We start from the raw sequence: 18,289 nt of genomic DNA, 5'->3' as shown, positions 1-18,289 counted from the left end.
TTTCTCCAGGGTGAGGGAGTCCAAATCCAGAAGCCATAGGATTAAAGTAAGATGGGAAAGATATAAAAGGGATCTGAAAGGAAAATTGCTCAAAGGATCATATATATGTGGAATGAGCTGACAGATGAAGTGATAGAGACGGTACAATTATGACATTGACTTTGGGACAGATAGAAAAGACTTAGAGGGATATGGACCAGACAGAGACAAATAGGACTAGCTTAGCAACTTAGTAGTATGACGAAAGGGGCTGTTTTCCTCTATCCATCTGTCCTCACAGTGGAAGTGTTCCAGTTACTTTAACATGGTAAACTTCAGGAAGAAACCACAGACTGCAAAATTAATATCCTCAGAAACCCAGCACAGCAATCATTAGCAGAGAAATAGGACTTGATTCAGTTCAGGAAAAATACCAATTATCATCTGAACAGAGAAATTCAACAATAATGGAATATCTAAAAAAAATTGTTAACAAGAGATTCTGTAGATGCTGCAAATTTTGAGCAAAACACACAAAATGCTGAAGGAACTCAATAGATGAGGCAGAATCTACGGAAAGAAATAAAGGGAGGATGTTTTGGGCCAATACCCTTCATCAGGACTGGAAACGAAGAGGAAAGAAGACAGAATAGGAAAGTGGGGGAAGGGAAAGAGTACAAGCTAGAGGGTGATGGGTAAAGCTATATGAGTTGAGGAGGGGATGAAGTAAGAAGCTAGGATGTGATAGGTGGATAAGGTAAAGGGGTGGAGAAGAAGGAATTTGCGAGGAGGGTGGGCCTTGGGTGAAAGGGAAGGAGGAGGGGCACCAGAGGGAAGTGATAGCAGGTGAGAAGAGGTAAATGGGGAGCCAGAGTGGGAATGAAAGAAGAGGGAAGAAGGAGGGTGAGGGGGAAATATTACCAGGAGCTATAGTTGCAATGTTCAAGAACCAATGTTTGCGCCAGCAGGTTGGAAGCTACCCAGATGAAACACGCGGTGTTACTCTTCCAATCTGGGAGTAACCTCATCATGACAGTAGAGGAGGTCATGGATTGACATGTTGGAATGGGTATGGGGATTGGAATTAATGTGGTTGGCCACTAGAAAATCCTGCTTGTAGCACACAGAGCAGAGGTGCTCGACAAAGTGGTCCCTCAGTCTATGTTGTGACTCATCAATTTAGACAAGGCCACGTTGTGAGCACTGCATACAACAAACTTGTAGGTGAAGTGTTGCCTCACCTGTTTGGAGCCCTGAATGGAGGTGATGGAGGAGGTGAATGGGCAGGTGTAGCATTTCTTCCGCTTGCAGAAATAAGTACCAGGAGGGAGATCAATAGAGAAGGATGAATATACGGACAGAGTAAACCCTGTCAAAATTTTTGAAGTGATATTCCTCTGAAACAAAAAGTTTGTTGTCCAAGAAAAATTACAATCTGAAGATCTTACTGCTGAAGCATTACGTCCTGAACTGCCACACTGGTCTACCTTTTCTGCGTGCACCAGCTTCTATTTGCCACATGATGCTGGCCCAATCCAGTTCAGTGAGGTCTATGTAGCAGCAGAACTACGTGCCATTTCAAGCAATGACTACAAAACTATGGAATTGTTAAAACTGAGACTGAACCAAGACTGAGAAGTGTCCAGAGCTCTATACACAACTGTAGGATTTTCCCAGATGGAATATCTGATCATTATAACCACCAGCAATAATTTCTCCACTTGACTGAAAATTATTTGATAACTTATATAGATAAATATCAAAAGTATTTAGTTAAATGTGGTAACATTACTCTTACCTAAACCTGCAAATTGAGTGTCCAGTCCCAGAGTGAGCAACATCAAGAAAAACAAGATGGACCACAGAGGTGCCCAAGAAAGGTGTGTTAAAGCCTCTGGATAGGCAATGAAAGCCAAACCGAAACCTAAATAGTAGATACAATCGCAGTTAATGCTCCTTATAAGTATGCAGTACTGTATATATAGTAAACACAAGCAAGTGTACGACGGGTGATTGATATGTTCGTGGCCTAAGGTAGGATTCAATTTTAGAAAACCTAGCACATTTATTTTTCCGACGTTTACACACTTAGTCCAGCGGTCGTGGAGAATACAGATCCCTTCTCTGTAGAAGTCGGCATCTTGGACCTCCAGAAAGTGGTCCACAGCAGGGGTGATTGATAAGTTCGTGGTCTAAGGTAGAAGGAGATGAGTTATTAACTTCAAACTTTCTGCATTATCACTCGGAGTTGAATTGCACGTGCATGCAACAAGAGCTGTATAACTCATCTCCTTCTACCTTAGGCCATGAACTTATCAATCACCCCTGCTGTGGACCACTTCTACAAAGAAGGGATCCGTATGCTCCACAATGGCTGGACTAAGTGCGTACATGTAGGAGGGGATGATATTGAAAAATAAATGTGCTCGGTTTTCTAAAATTGACTCCTTCTACCTTAGGCCACGAACTTATCAATCACCCCTCATACTTCATCTTGGAGGAATGTACAGCATTATTTGAAGCAGCAGATTTTTAATTTCATTAAGGTGGTATATGTTTCCAAGTAAACTATGATTACACCTAATTCATAACCTGGTATATTTAATTTCCAGGCATGGCTCTAAAGTCACTCTTACCATCCATTTTTTTACCCTGCATTCTTTTAATTTGTTCTTTATTCTCTTTGTTAATATGTAGAAAACTACTTTAGGGCAGAAACCCCAAAGTATCTTCTGATATAAATTATTGTTTAAAAACACATTGATTTATCTTGAGTCAGTTCATCACTTTACACCTGTTTTATTTTCCCATTAACTGTGGTGCTTAAATGTATTTCTGCCTGCTGGGCATCAACTGGGCATCCTTCATTTAATTTACAACTACTATTAAAGTATCAGTGCCTAGGAAAGTTTCCTTAATCAGTACATGGAAGTCCCAATGAGAGAGTCGGCAATACTTGATCCGTTATTAGGGAATGAGACAGGGCAGGTGACAGAAGTTTGTGTAGGGGAGCACTTTGCATTTAGTGACCATAATGCAATTAGTTTCAAAGTAAATATGCAAATAGATAGATCTGGTCTGCGGGTTAAGATTTTAAATTGGAGAAAGTCCAATTCTGTGTTCTTGGTACACTTCAAAGGTGAAATTTGAGAATGCAAAAATTGTATGAGCCTGTCAACATAAAAATTACAGATAACAGGTTTAGATAACTTTGGTTTTCAAAAGATATTGAGATGCTGGTTAAGGAAAAAAAAGGAGCTGCACAGCAGGTGTAGGCAGGTAGGGACAATTGAGGTGTTTATGCAGTATAAGAAATGCAAGATAGCACTTAAGAAGGAAATCAGGAGGGCTAAAAGAAGGCATGAGATTGCTCTAGCAGACAAGATGAAGGAGAAACCTAAGGGATTCTACAAATAGGTTAAAGCAAAAGAATTGCGAGGGACAAAATTGGTCCTCTGAAAGATCAGAATGGTAATCCACACGTGGAGCCAAAAGAGATCGTGGAGATCTTAAATTTTTTTTTGCATCTGTTCTAATTCAGGAGATGGGCAGAGAGTCTGTAGGAATGATGCAAAGCAGCATGAACTTCATGGACCCCGTACAGATTACAGAAGAGGAGGTGTTTGCTGTCATGAGGTAGATTAGGGTTGATTAATCCCTAGGGCCTGACGAGGCCTTCCCTCAGACCCTGTGGGTGGCAAGTGACAGGTGAGGTAGCAGAGGGTAGCTCATGTTGTTCCACTGTTTAAGAAAGACTCTAAAAATAAACTAGGAAATTGTAGACCAGTGAGCCTGATATCAGAACTGGAAAGTGATTGGAAGATATTCTAAGGGACCGGATACATATGTATATGAATAGTCAGAGACAGATTAGGGATAGTCACCGTGGATTTGTGCATCGTATTATGGCAAATGGCAGTGGGTCCAGGTCCTTGCTGAGGCAGGAGTTGTTTCTAGCCATGACCAACCTCTCGGAGCAGTTCATCACTATAGATGCAAATGCTACTGGACAATGGTCGTTAAGGCAGCTCGCACTACCCTTCTTGGGCACTGGTATTAATTGATATTAGTTGTTCACAGACTCAACAAATTGGAAATGAGTACGAACCTGAATGTCAGAAACTATCACAAACTGCACCAACAGTTACGGCACGATTACAGGATGAAACAGGAAGAGTTAAACAGTACAGAGAAGACCGTCACAGACACAAACAAAGGAACCCGTGAGTAACAGTGAAAGATGGATTGAATTTAAAGTGAAAATAACATGGCGATGGCTCGGGAAAGTTGACGAATTAGATAGAACTAATGAAGGCTGTGAGCCACATATCGAGAGGGTTGAACTGTATTGTAATGTGAACAACGTAGAGGAGCAAATGAGAGCCCCTACGCTTCTTAGCTTAATGGGCCCAAGAATGTACAGTTTTTTACACAACTTAGTAACCTTGCAAAGCCAGTAAGCAAGACATTCATCGAAATTGCTACCAATTCACAAAATCACTTGAGCTCTAAACTGCTGGTAATAGCTGAGAGATTTAGATTTTACAAAAGGAACCAACCATTTGAAAGCATTACCGAATACATAGCACAACTGTGCAAACTTTTCCAGTCCTGTGACTTTAGAGATGGACTTTCTGATGCATTAAGGGACAGGCTTGTATGTGGCATGCATAGTCAAAGCACTCAAAAGAGGTTACTATCCTAAAGTGACCTAACCTTAGAACGGACATTGGGCATTGTAATATCATTAGAGACTGCAGCAAAGGGTGCAGCAGAACTATAGAAAAGCTAAAGTGAACTACACAAAATGTCCCTGAAAGGTGCAAAAAGGCAAAAACATTTGCTATGTGGCAAATCCTCCCATGATGCAAATGACTGTTGATTCAAAGAAAAAGTCTACAGAAATTGTCACAGAGAAGGTCAAATGGAAAGAGTGTGCAAGGCAGACCGAAAGCACAACCAAGTGAAAAGTCTCAAACACAAAATTAAGCAAATGCATAAAGTTACCAAATGTAAAACTGAATCAGACAACATCGAGTCTGACAAAGGTGAACTGTCATGCATAGAAATGCATGGTACTACTGCAGAAGATTGCAATATAATATGTATCACAACAGATGTGTCTGTTGTAAAACTGAAAATGGAGCTATAAACAGGGGCGGCTTTGTCTATAATTCCAGAGGCTGACTACAACAGACTGTTTTCTAAGATACCATTAGAGAGGACTTCAGTAATGCTAAAGACCAACATAGGTGAAAAAGTGTCCTTCAAAGGCAAACTGAATGTGAAGGTGACGTGTGGAAGCCAAGCACAGCAGTTAGAGCTTTATGTATTGAAAAGTGGAGGATCAGCACTTTTTGGATATGAATGGTTGAGAAAAATCCAATTAAAGTAGCACTCAAGCAAAGCTCTCTGTGTGGCATCAACAGGCAACTGCAGTCCAAATGGTAGCACTAACCAGAGACTTACACAGCTGCTTAATGCTAATAAGAACGTGTTTGAGAAGGGTTTTGGTAAACTGAAAGGCATGAAGACCAGAGTTGAACTGGATGAAGCAGCAACACCAATATTCCATAAAGCATGTCCGATGCTTTATACACTGTGTTCTAAAGCTGATGCTGAACTGCACAGCTTGGAGGCATCTGGAACTCTCTCTAAGACTGAGTGTAGCGATTGCACCATTCCCATCGTCACAGTAATCAAGGTTGGAGCCTTCGCATAAGTTGGGATTTGAAGGTGACCATCATCCTGGTGCTGCATACTATCCAGTATCTCCTGCCACAAATAGAAGACATTTTTGCATCTTTGGATCCTCGTGAGGAGAGGTTTTCAAAGATACACTTGTCACAAGCCTATTAGCAAAGGCGATTGAGGAGTCAAGCAGGAAGTTCCTCACGATCAACACTTGCAAGGGTCTGTTGCAATATAATCATCTCATCTTTGGTGTCGAATCAGCTCCAGCAACTAAGTGCTTCATGATATCCCAGGAACATAATATTAGCTTGCTGACATTACTGTGACTGGTAAAGATGAAGAAGAATGCCTCCAGAATCTTGCTAAGTTGCTTACCAAACTGAGTGAGTATGGTCTGCGCAGAAAGAGAGAGAAATGTGAGTTTTTCAAGAATGAAATCTCACAATCTGGACAAGTCATTGACAAGCATGGCTTACATAAGTCACAAGAGAAGATTGAAGCAGTGCTGGATATTTTCCAAACTGGAAAATATGTCAGAACTCAAGTCATACTTGGGCCTTGTAAACTACTACCACTGGTTTCTCCCAAACATTGCTACAGTGCTGCATTCATTGAATGCATCATTACAGAGAAGAGCAAAGTGGGTCAGAAAGATGTGAAAAAGCATTTAAGGAAACAAAGAGACTAATAACATCTGATAAACTGCTCACCTATTATGACACATCCCTGCCCATCAGACTGGTGTGCCATGTGCCTTCTTATGGTATTGAGTCATTTTGACCACGTTATGAAAGATGGATCTGAACGCCCAATTGTGTTTGCTTCAAGATCGCTGTTGAGCACAGAACACACTACGCACAGATTGACTAAAAGACCCTTAGTCTAGTATGGGGCATAAAGAAGTCCCACCACTACCTGCACAGACGAATATTTACACTAGTGACAGATCACCAGCCCCTCATGTCCATTTGAAATCCCTGAAAGGGAATTTCATTGATGACTACTACCCAATGTTGGAATGGTTACAAAGTTGGGCACTATTCCTAGGAGCCCTCTTTTATAACATACAGTTCAAGGGTACCAAGCAACACAGCAATGCTGGTGGCTTGTCACGTCTTCCACTATTGGTAACTGAAGAAGAAAAGTCTTCATACTGAGACCCAACAGAAATGTTCCATACAGCATTGGTGGACCAGTTGCCAAAAGTCTATGAAATCACGATGCAAGGATGGCCAGCTCATGATAATCCTTTGTTTGCAGAGTTCTCAACGAGATGAGATCAACTGCTAGTGTTTCAAAGAACGTGATGTGTGGATCTCGTGTTGTTCCCTCTAAACTGCATGCCAGAGTATCGGAAAATCTGCATGAAGGACACCTGCGTACAGTCAAGATGAAGAGTCTCGCCCGGAGCTGTGCGTGGTGGCCAGAAATAGACAATCAGATTGAACACTTGGCCAGAAGCTCGTGAAAATGCCAAGAAGTTCAGATTGTACCCCAGAGCACCCTTACACCTGTGGGAGTGGCCACTTTCACAATGGCAAAGAGTACATATTGACTTTGCTGGGCCTTTCATGAACTCCATGTTTCTGTTTGCTGTGGAAGCTCATTCAAAGTGGCCAGAAGTTATACAAATGAAGTCAACCTCCTCAGCAAAGATTGTCTTCACTCTGAGACCTATCTTTGTCAGAAACAACTTACCAGAATAAATTGTGAGAGACAACGCACCACAATATATGTCAGAAGAATTCCGACTGTTCATGAAGAAAAATGGTATCAGACATTTCAAGTCAGCTCCTCACCACCCAGCAATGAATGGGTTGGCTGAAAGGTTTATTCAAACCTTCAAGAAGTCCATTAAAGTGATGGACAAAGAGGACATTTCTCTTCAGCACAAGGTGGACAACTTCCTTTTTGTGTATCAGAACTTTGCTCAAGCAATTACAAATCAAATACCTGCAATGATGTTCATGAGAAGGATTCTGAGATATCACATAGACCTCCTGAAACTAGACCTCTGGAGGGAAGTACAGAATAAACAGTTGAGCCAGTTTCCAAGTGAAGCAGCAAGGGGCTTTGAGATTGGGTAGGGAGTCCTAGCACACGATTACCAAGAAGACACGTGGACAACCCGGTAGGATAGCTACAAAAACTGGACCACAGTTGTACATAGTGGATGCTGGAGATCAGACATGGAGACATCATGTGGACCAGATACTGGATGCTCAACTGAAGTGCACACCTGAGTCAATTACATCCAACAAGATGGAGACATTACAGTGACCAGACTTTTAGATTATGAGGACACTCAGTCCTCGTTTATTGTCATTTAAAAATGCATGCATTAAAAAATGACACAACGTTCCTCCAGAATGATATCACAAGAAAACACAGGACAAACCAAGACTAAAACTGACAAAACCACATAATTATAACATATAGTTACAACATTGCAAAGCAATACCATAATTTGATAAAGAGCAGACCATGGGCACAGGAAAACAAAGTCTCAAAGTCCCGATAGGCTCATCATCTCACACAGGTGGCAGAAGGGAGGAACTCTCCCTGCCATGAACCTCCAAGCTCCAAGACTTACATCTCTGTGATGATGTCACTGACAGCAATGTGACACAGAAACAGAGAACGAGGGAGGGAGGGGAGCTGGGGGAGCTTTGGGGTTCTAATATTTAACTGTCATTCATTCTTTGAGATCACTCCTCTGTTTTTGTGGATAGTTGCGAAGAAAAGGTATTTCAGGATGTATATCATATACATTTGTCTGACATTAAATGTACCTTTGAACTTAGACAAGACACCTCTCAGACCTGATGCCACTCTACAGGACCAGAGGCGCTGTCCTGAAAGAAATAGACTGTATCCTTAACACTGAGAAGTTAGTTATGGACTGCTATTGTGAAATCATGTTTATTTGAAATGTGAAAGGGAAATTGAATGTTTTGTACGTACACAGTTTGTGTTGCATTAATCTAAAGAGGGAGGAAGTGTAATGTATGGATCTATTTCTTTTAGAGCAATGACCAGCCTCCTTACGTAGCACAACATATTGATCCGATGTCAGCATACACACTGCTGTTTAAGTATGTGCATTGCTCTCTCTCTCTCTCTCTCTCTCTCTGGTTTTCTCACTGCAATGTAAATACACCAGTTAGAGCAATTTCCTGTGTATATTCTTTTATCTAATATATACAGTATGTAGTTGTATGTAGTTGCAGACACAACAATGAGGTAGTAAATTGGATTAGGCATTGGTTTTGTGGGAGAAGCCAGCGAGTGGTAGTAGATGGTTGCCTCTCTGATTGAACATCTATGACTAGTGGAGTGCCGCAGAGATCGGTACTGGGTCCATTGTTTGTCATCTATTACCAACAATCTGGATGATAATGTGGTTAACTGGATCACCAAATTTGCAGATGGCACAGAGATTGGAGGTGTAGTGTACAGCAAGGACAGCTATCATGGCTTGCAGTGAGATCTGGACTAACTGGAAAAATGGGCTGAAAAATGCCAGATAGAATTTCATGCAGAGTGTGAGATGTTGCACTTTGGTAGAACCAACCAGGGTAAGCTTTACACAGTGAATGGTAGGGCACTGAGCAATGTGGTAGAACAAAGGGATATGGGCACACAGGTCCATAATTCATTGAAAGTCATGTCACAGGCAGATAGGGTCATAAAAAATGCTTTTGGCACTTTGGCCTTCATAAATCAAAGTATTGAGTACAGGAGATGGGATGTTATGTTGAAATTGTATAAGACATTGGTGAGGTGTAATCTGGAGTATTGTGTGCAGTTTTGGTCACCTACCCACAGGAAAGATGTAAATAAGGTTGAAAGAGTACAGAGAAAATTTACAAGTATGCTGCCAGGACTGGAGGACCTGAGTTATAAGGTGTCATGTACCCCGTGACGGGAATAAAGAACCAGCAGAGATGGAAAACACTTTGGAGTCCCGTATTGCTATAAATTAATAATATTTATAAGTAACTACGCAATACAGTAATATAAATGTAAATAAATCAAACAGGTTAGCAATGATTATATATATAAGTATATCAGTAAGTGTGGAAATATATGTATGAAAAACCAAGCTTCTTTAAGTCTAGGGGTAAAAAGATACAGTCTTACGATGATGAGTAAAGTTCAGTTCAGTTCGGTTCAGTTTGTGGTATTGAGTTAAGTAGTGATGGAGAGAGAGAGGGGGAGAGATTTGAGTCTTCAGGTGAGCTGACACTGTCGATCTTTCCATTGTCCTTCGAAATCCTTTAAAAGTCATCGACTGTGACTTTAACAAAGGGGTCCGGTTTTCTGTGGTGGAGCTATCCCCCAGGCGAGGATGGACACATGGACAACTCCTCACCAGTCAACCTTTTTCCTCTTTCCACTGCAAGAGTGATGGATCGATCCGCCTGATCGATCCTCCAAAACCCACTTTTTCTGCGGGCACAGCAATGCTCATTCAGTGTCCAAACATGTGTCTGAGGTCTGTATCATCTGACCTCCTATTTTATCTTCCTGTGCTGAGCATCAACTGTCACTCAAATAACCCCTCCTTCCTCTCTCTGTGAAGAAATGCAAGCAGGCAAGAAGTCCTTGAAGAAGTATCAACAACCTGCCAAAAATCATGTCCATTTAATAATGCCCTCGGTCACCATAGCAACTTACAGGCTGCTCGGTGCTATCTCCACTTCAGCAGAAATCCAACAGTTAACCAGTTCTTTCTCGTTCCTTAAAGTGACAGTCCCACAGTTAGTCTTCGTCTCTCTCTCTCTCTCTCTCTGTTACAAACAAGTCGGTGTTAAATAACTCTCTTTCTTTTCCAAAGCACAGTTCATAGGGGTAATTCAGGGTCCCGTCACATAAGGAAAGATTGATAGGTTAGGAGTTTATTCCTTGGAACATAGAAGACTGTGGGAAGACTTGATAGAGGTATACATAATTATGTGGGGTATAGATAGGGTAAATGCAAACAGGCTTTTCCCACTGCGGTTGGGTGGGACTCCAAGTAGAGGTCATGGGTTAAGGGTGAAAAGTGAGAAGTTTAAGGGGAACATGAGGGAAACTGCTTCATTCAGGGGGTCCTGAGAGTGTGTAATGCCAACGCAACTGGTGCATGCAAGCTCAATTTCAATGTTTAAGAGAAGTTTGGATGGGTATGTAGGTGGTAGGGGTATGGAGGGCTATGGTCAATGGGAGTAGGGAGCTTAAATGGTTCAGCATGCACTTGATGGGCCAAAGAGCCTGTTTCTGTGTTTTAATTTCTAGGCCTCTGACTCTTCACTCATGTCCCTATATATCCTCTCTCACCACCAACCAGGACCCTAAACTGTCCTTCCAGGTAAGGTAGAGACTCACAATGCCTATGCTGTGTTCTCTTCTACATCAAGAAAACAAATGTATACTACTCAACCTTTTTGTGGAGCAAACAACCATTTTAATTTTTGTTCCGTTCTCACACTGACCTGTTTGTCCTACCTTCTCCACTATCATGGTGAGACAAAACGCAAACTAGAACAAAATCCCATATTTCGCTTGGGCAGTCTACAACCCAATGGTATGAACAGTGATTCAGAATTCAAGATTGTTTGATGTCATTTCCTGTACACAATTGTAAACAAGAACAAAATAATTGCTCCTCCAGATCCGGTGCAGCACAGAAAAGAAACATGAAAGATAAAGATTAAAATAATAATAATAAATTACATTAAATATTAATACATAAGATAGCCTATATAAATTGATTGATTAATAGTTAATAGGCATCCATTAGTCTCGTGAGACTATGGATTTGCGCCTTGGAAGGTTTTCCAGGGCACAGGCCTGGGCAAGGTAGTATGGAAGACCGGCAGTTGCCCATGCTGCAAGTCTCCCCTCTCCATGCCATCAATGTTGTCCAAGGGAAGGGCATTAGGACCCATACAGCTTGGCACCGGTGTCATCGCAGAGCAATGTGTGGTTAAGTGCCTTGCTCAAGGACACAACACGCTGCCTCAGCTGAGGCTCGAACTAGCGACCTTCAGATCACTGGACCGACGCCTTAACCACTTGGACACGTGCCAACACGATTGATTGGATGGCCATAAATGATACTAGCCTGTACATAGGTAACTGACAGAAATAATAAAGTAGTGGTGGAGTTGGGTGGAGGTGTTGATCAGCTTTACTGCTTGGGGAAAATAATTGTTTTTGATTTCGGTGATCCTGGTGTGGATTATTTCTCTGATGGGAGTGGGATATACAGTCCTTAGATAGGGTGAGTGGGATCTGTTATGATGTTATTGGCTCTTTTCCAACACCTTTCTGTATATATGTCCTTGATGGCGGGTAGGCTGGTGCCAGTGATGCGTTGGGCAGTTTTGACTACCTGTTGTAGAGCCTTCCTGTCCATTGCAGTGCAGGTTCCATACCAAGCAGTGATGCAGTTTGTCAGGATGCTCTCTATTGCATGTCTGTAGAATGACGTGAATATGGATGAGCACAATCCAGCTCTCTTCAGCCTCTTCAGAAAGTAGAGACATTGATGAGCTTTCATGACTCTGTAGAATGTGTTCTGTGACCGAGAGAGGTTGTATGTGATGTGTTTGAAACTACTTGCAGATCCCACTGTTGTGGCACCGATGTAAAGAGAGGTGTGAGTGGCGAGAATTCTCCTAAAGTCGATAACTATCTCCTTTGTCCTGTTGACATTAAGGAACATATTATTTGCGTGACACCAGGCTCTGAGTGCTCCACTAACTCTCTGTAGGCCATCTCATCATTGTTAGTGATGAGCCCTATCACTGTCACATCATTGACGAACTTGACGATGCTCAGATGTTTGGCTGTGCAGTCATGTGTGAGCAGGGTGTATGGCATTGGACTCAGCACACAGCCCTAGGGGGATGCCTGTGTTTAGGATGATGGGAGGGAGGAGCAGTTATGCATCCTGACTATGCGTTTTGAGTTTTACAGTTTCAGGTTACCCACATCTCCTGTGTTCCTTTCCCACACCTATTGGTCCACCAATATTCTCTCTTGCCCTTTGTTCACCTTTTCAATTCTCCACCCATCTGCTTTGCACTGCCATTTATGTTGTCCCATCTAGTACTATTTGCCCATTGCCCATACACCAATCCACCTGCAGTATGTTTCTTCTCTTGGTGCTCCTTCATACCCTCCATCCCTACTTTCCCTATCCCATTCCCTCATCTGGCTCCATCTGCACGTCATCCACCACCCAATCTAATTCCACTTGTCACCCATGTTTTTGTACTAGCCATTTTTCTCTGCACTCTCAGTGCTGATACAGGGTCTCATTCCTAACATTGACCATCCCTTTCCCTGCACAGATGTTGCTTGACTCACTGAATAACTGCAGCAGTTTGTTTTGCCAGCAGGTTTCTGACTGGTCAATCAACCCAATGCCAATGCTAGACAGCTCTCAGGTGCCAGATTAAATTTGCTGACGATACTACATTGATTGGCCTTATCTCAAATTATAATGAGACAGCCTACAGAGAAAAAGTCATCACCCTGACACAGTGGTGTCAAGAAAACAACCTCGCCCTCAATGTCGCAAAAACAAAGGAACTTGTTGTAGACTACAGGAGGAATGAAGACAGGCTAGCCCCTATTGACATCAATGGATCTGGGGTTGAGAGGGTGAACAGCTTTAAGTTCTACAGCATACACAGCACCGTGGTCTGTACCTACCGGCTGTGGGTGAGAAAAAGCACAACAGTGCCTCTTTCAGCTCAGACAGTTGAAGAAGTTTGGCATGGGTCCCCAAATCCTAAGAAATTTCTCCAGGAGCACAATTGAGGGCATCCTGACTGGCTGCATCACTGCCTGGTATGGGAACTGTACCTCCCTCAATTGCAGGACTCTGTACGGAGCGGTGCGGACAGCCCAGGCACCTGTTCAGGACATTTACAGAGACAGGTGAGTAAAAAGGGCCCGAAGGATCACTGGGGACCCTAGTCACCTTTGTCACAAACTGTTCCAGCTGCTACCATCCGGGAAACAGTACTGCAGCATTAAAAGCCAGGACCAACAGGTTTCAGGACAGCTTCTTCCACCAGGCCATCAAACTGATTAAGTCACACTGATACAATTGTATTTCTATGCTATATCGACTGTCCTGTTGTACATACTATTTATTACAAATTACTATAAATTGCACATTGCACATTTAGACGGAGGCCTAACGTAAGAATTTTACTCATGTATGTGAAGGATATAAGAAACAGGGTCAATTAAATTCAATTCAAAAATTCCTTTCATATCCAGCACTGATATCCCTGATTTTTCACTAGAAAACTTTAAAGCCCAATCTCTTGCATGTTGTGAGACTCATATTTCTCAGTTTAGGTTCAGTTGAAAAATGTCTTTTGCAGGTACTTTTCTCTATTGCCTCTGTAGGGTACTCAATGTGATGCCTGCTCTGTCTCATCTTGTTGAATAGCAAGACCGCCTCATACCTACCAGTACTTCTCTCCAGTGACTTTTTTCATGCAACAACATTAGGGAGCTCATCCAGGATGCCTTTGCAACTCACTGTAGAGTCAGTCATCTCAGTAGTCTAAGTGGGTGAGTAGTTTTTAAATCAGCATTCATAATTGGACCTGTTTCGGTTGTTGGCTACAGGATTGCTTGGTATCATGAACACGCCGGAGAGCTGAACTGGTAGATAACTGGTTGTGTGTGTACCCATGCGTATGTTTTTATGTAAGAGACTAAACTTGGTGTGTTAATTTGGTGAGACGGGGCCACCAGCTGCAAAGGGTGCTTATTGAAGGTTCGGACTGCCAGTGTAGCGTGTACATTTGCCAGTGCGTATGCCCTGCTGTAACAGATGCAAAGGAATACAGCAGGCATTATGAGTTTAGACGCACATATGTGGCAGATTGCGGAGTACATATTCTGCAGTTTTAACCTAAAACATAGAAGATAGAAATCTACAGCACATTAAGCCCCTTGAGGCCCACAATGTTGTGCCGACCATTAACCTAATCTAGAAACTGCCTAGAATTTCCCTAGTGCACAGCCTATTTTTCTAAGCTGTACATACCTATCTAAGAGTCTCTTAAAAGACCCTATTGTTTCCCCTTCCACCACCACCACTGGCAGTGCATTCCACACACTCACCACTCTCTGTGTGAAAAACGTACACCTGACATCCCCTCAGTACCTAATTTCCAAGCATTTTAAAACTATGACGCCTCATGTTAGCCATTTCAGCCCTGTTAAAAAGCCTCTGGCTATCCACACGATCAATGCTTCCCATTATCTCTATCAGGTCATCTCTCATCCTTCGTTGTTCCAAAGAGAAAAGGCCAAGTTCACTCAACCTATTCTCATAAGGGATGCCCTCCAATCTAGGCAAAATCCTTGTAAATCTCCTCTGTACTCTCTCTATAGTATCCACATCCTTCCTGTAGTGAGGCGACCAGAACTGAACACAAGTGTGTACTATTACTTTGTAGCCATCATTTATGTTTTGAAAAGTGTGGGAATTAGTGTGGAGATATTTCAGGGAGAGGTTTTACCCAGATATACAGTATCTGTCAGAATGCCACCTATTGAGGTCAAACAACGTCAGGTTGAGAGCCCTGATGACCCAAGGGAGCTTCTGACCTTGATTACGACCTACATAAGCCATTTACCCTTGAGGAGAAGCAGAGCATTTTGTCAGATCTGTCCTCATTAAGGCCATCTGAGGGTGTGCAGAATTCTGGCGCAAGCTCAAGGAAATGACTGAAATTCACCAGATGCACCCCAGTGATGCACTTGTGCTGGTAAAAGCAAAGTGCCCGAAAAATATGTGGAACAGTATGGCCCAGTGAGTGTGGGATGGTACATGGGCAACTACTGGGAATGCCAACAATGAAGAGAGATATTGCTTTTTTAAAGTGGAAGTGAGACAGCGACTGGGAGGAAGTAAGAGTAACTGGGTGGGCAATAATGTCAGTGATTCAGAGAGCTGAAGAGACAGCTATAGACTATGCAGAACATAAATAACAAGCGTTTGAGGAGTATTCAGGGTTGGATAATTCAGAGGGCATGCACCTTCCTGTAGATTTTTCTGTGTGCCCAAACAATGAAGGTACTATCCTGGGAACAGACACACTGAGTAAGGCAAGTGTGATCATAGACTATGGAAAAGGATAACTAACATGGACCAGTCAGATAGTGAACATGTGTGACCTGCAACACAGCGAACAAGACCCACAGAGGGACAGCAGCCCCAAGCAGGGAGGAGAGACAGGGCGATGTGTGGGAATTAATGTGATGATGTCCCAAGGGGAGGGTCGAACACAGTCAGAAGCTGTTAGAAGTAGTGCAGTTGCCTGAGATGATTACAGTAAAGGCTCACCAGAAAGGGGAGAGTAAGGAGCAAAAAGGGAATGAGTGGGCAGACATCAGTGCAAGGAGGGCAGCGGAAGAACAAGAAGGAACAGAAATTGTAAGTGCACAGAAAGAAACTACAACTGCCAGTTTAGTAAGATTACATGGAGATGTGAAGAACCACAGTAACCAGGGTAACACATTGTGGGACTGAACAATACAACAGCAGCACATTGTTGATCACAGAGAGCCGGAGGAAAAAGAGATAGTCCCTCCCGCAGCCCGGTGACCAAGTCATGGTGAGGGTGTTGCCTGTAAAGACAGGGTTTACTTCCAGATGGATAGGACTACAGAGGGTACTTTTTACGAGTGACACTTGTATCTGGGTGCAGACTGGGTGAGGCAGTCAGTGGAAATACTGGACTCAAGTTAAACTGCATGAATCTCCTTATTGCCCTCACTGACAGAGCAGGGAATCAAGTGTATCCAGTAACCGTGTAATTACAGGGAATCTAAGAGAAAAACACCAACCAGCCACAGCAGACCTGACCACAGTTGATGGAAGCAGACCCACAGCAAATGTCAAGGACAAGGATACCGAGAGAATGCGACAGAAAGCCAAGAATAGCTTGTTAAAGTGCAATGGTAACAGTACTCTGTAATGAAGGCTGGTTGCTGAAGGCAGATGATTAGTTGTACAGCATGGAATAGAAAAGATATTGGGGAAAATAGATGGGAAAGGATTTAAATTACAGCAGTTTACACAACTTCAATGGCACAGGAGACTGAGAAAGCGAAGACATTGCACACAACATCTGAAGACAGTCACTTCTAGCCTGAATGGGGAGTGAGGCCTTTTCAGCAGTAGGGCCAGTGATCGACTGGACAGTTCAGAAGGGGGAGCCACCAGGGAGAGGTCCTTGCAGTCATTCAAATAGAGACCACCTCAACCCCTTCCTGTACATCGATGAGAGGGCCTGTGAACCTGATACATTTACCTCACTGGTGCTCCTCAAGACAGAAAGTTTTAAATACCAGATATGAAGGGGTGAAGATAATGAATGGCCAACAGGGATATGAACGAAGCTACATTTTTAAAGACTGCTGTTCAAATCTCTGGAACAATCTCTCTGCTTATTGTTTTGCAGGTAAGCATTAGGGATGATAGGGTAGATGCAGATGCACATAACATAATTGGGGAAGGGGGAATTCTGGGGCAGGGTACTTCTGCTGCCCTATTTGAGTAGATTCTCCTTAAGGTTGGCCTTTCTTGGTACTAATTTACTTTTCTCCAAGAGGGCCAAGAGGAGGGACTGTAGAGTGTTTTTTGGGGGTTAGCACATATAGCAAATAACTTCAGCTACCAATATTCAGATCTATATGAATATGACATTCCAAGGTTGTCAAGCCGAGGAGTGGTAGTAGGGACAAGCTCCCACTACCTAAAGGTGCTCCTCACGGCATGCGCCTCAAATAGCCTCTGACAACTAAGTCCAACTCCTGGCCTTCTCGTGTGGCTTAGCCTCTAAGCCTGGCGGAACTGATTCTACTGACAGGAGAAGGGGCGAAGGAGGGTCCTGGCGCCTTAAAACCTGTGCTTCAGTTAGATGGAGTTCATCAGCCTGGGAAGGCAGTCCATCTAAGAGAGGGAAAATTCTGATTTCAAACCTCCGCTGCCTTGTGGCCATACCCACTGATGGGAAAGGCTTTGGGAGTAAACCCTGAGGACAAATCCGGAGCTGGGGTATCTAAGGCAGTCCGACATTGCCTTCAATCTCATTCTGGCAACTCCTGCAACGACACTGGTGCCAAGCTGTATCGGCCCTTGCCCTTCCCTTAGACAACACCAGTGTCATGGAGAGGGGAGACTTGCAAGGCATAGGCAACTGCCGGTCTTCCATACAACCTTGCTCAGGCCTGCGCCCTGGAGAGGACACCCCAGCGTCGCCTCAGAGATTGTCACTCCTATGTGGGCCTCTACAGCCACAATAGACGCTGCTCTAACACAGACTGAAGCAAGACCTTCCAGGCGCAGATCCATGGTCTCGCGAGACTAACGGATGCCACTACCACCAACATGAATATGAACTGTGGATTAAATCAATAATATAGTTCTGAACAATGGGTTCCTAAGAACCATGAACCACAATTAATTGGAAGACCAGACAATGCTGATTTAAATTCATTATTTGGGTGTCTGTAGTGTGGTGTGAGGAGGGAGGTGTGAAGGTTGTGTGTATTTTGGTGTCATTTGGGTGTCTAGTGTGGGTGTGAA

At 43.1% G+C, this 18,289-nt stretch overlaps 1 protein-coding gene across 3 annotated transcripts in view; it reads right to left on the bottom strand.

Moving 5' to 3' along the window:
• LOC134352895 (sodium- and chloride-dependent neutral and basic amino acid transporter B(0+)-like) overlaps positions 1-18,289 on the bottom strand; it is a 91,760-nt gene that overhangs the window by 28,130 nt on the left and 45,341 nt on the right. For all 3 annotated transcript variants that reach the window (XM_063060477.1, XM_063060479.1, XM_063060478.1), the window contains one exon: positions 1,778-1,903. In XM_063060477.1, coding sequence (XP_062916547.1) covers positions 1,778-1,903 — 126 coding nt within the window. The remainder of the gene's footprint in view (positions 1-1,777; positions 1,904-18,289) is intronic.

This window comes from Mobula hypostoma, chromosome 10 (genome assembly GCF_963921235.1).
Source record: "Mobula hypostoma chromosome 10, sMobHyp1.1, whole genome shotgun sequence".
NCBI classification, from domain to species: domain Eukaryota; kingdom Metazoa; phylum Chordata; class Chondrichthyes; order Myliobatiformes; family Myliobatidae; genus Mobula; species Mobula hypostoma.
Note: the sequence above shows the minus strand (reverse complement) of the source record. Positions and strands in the feature narration are given on the sequence as shown.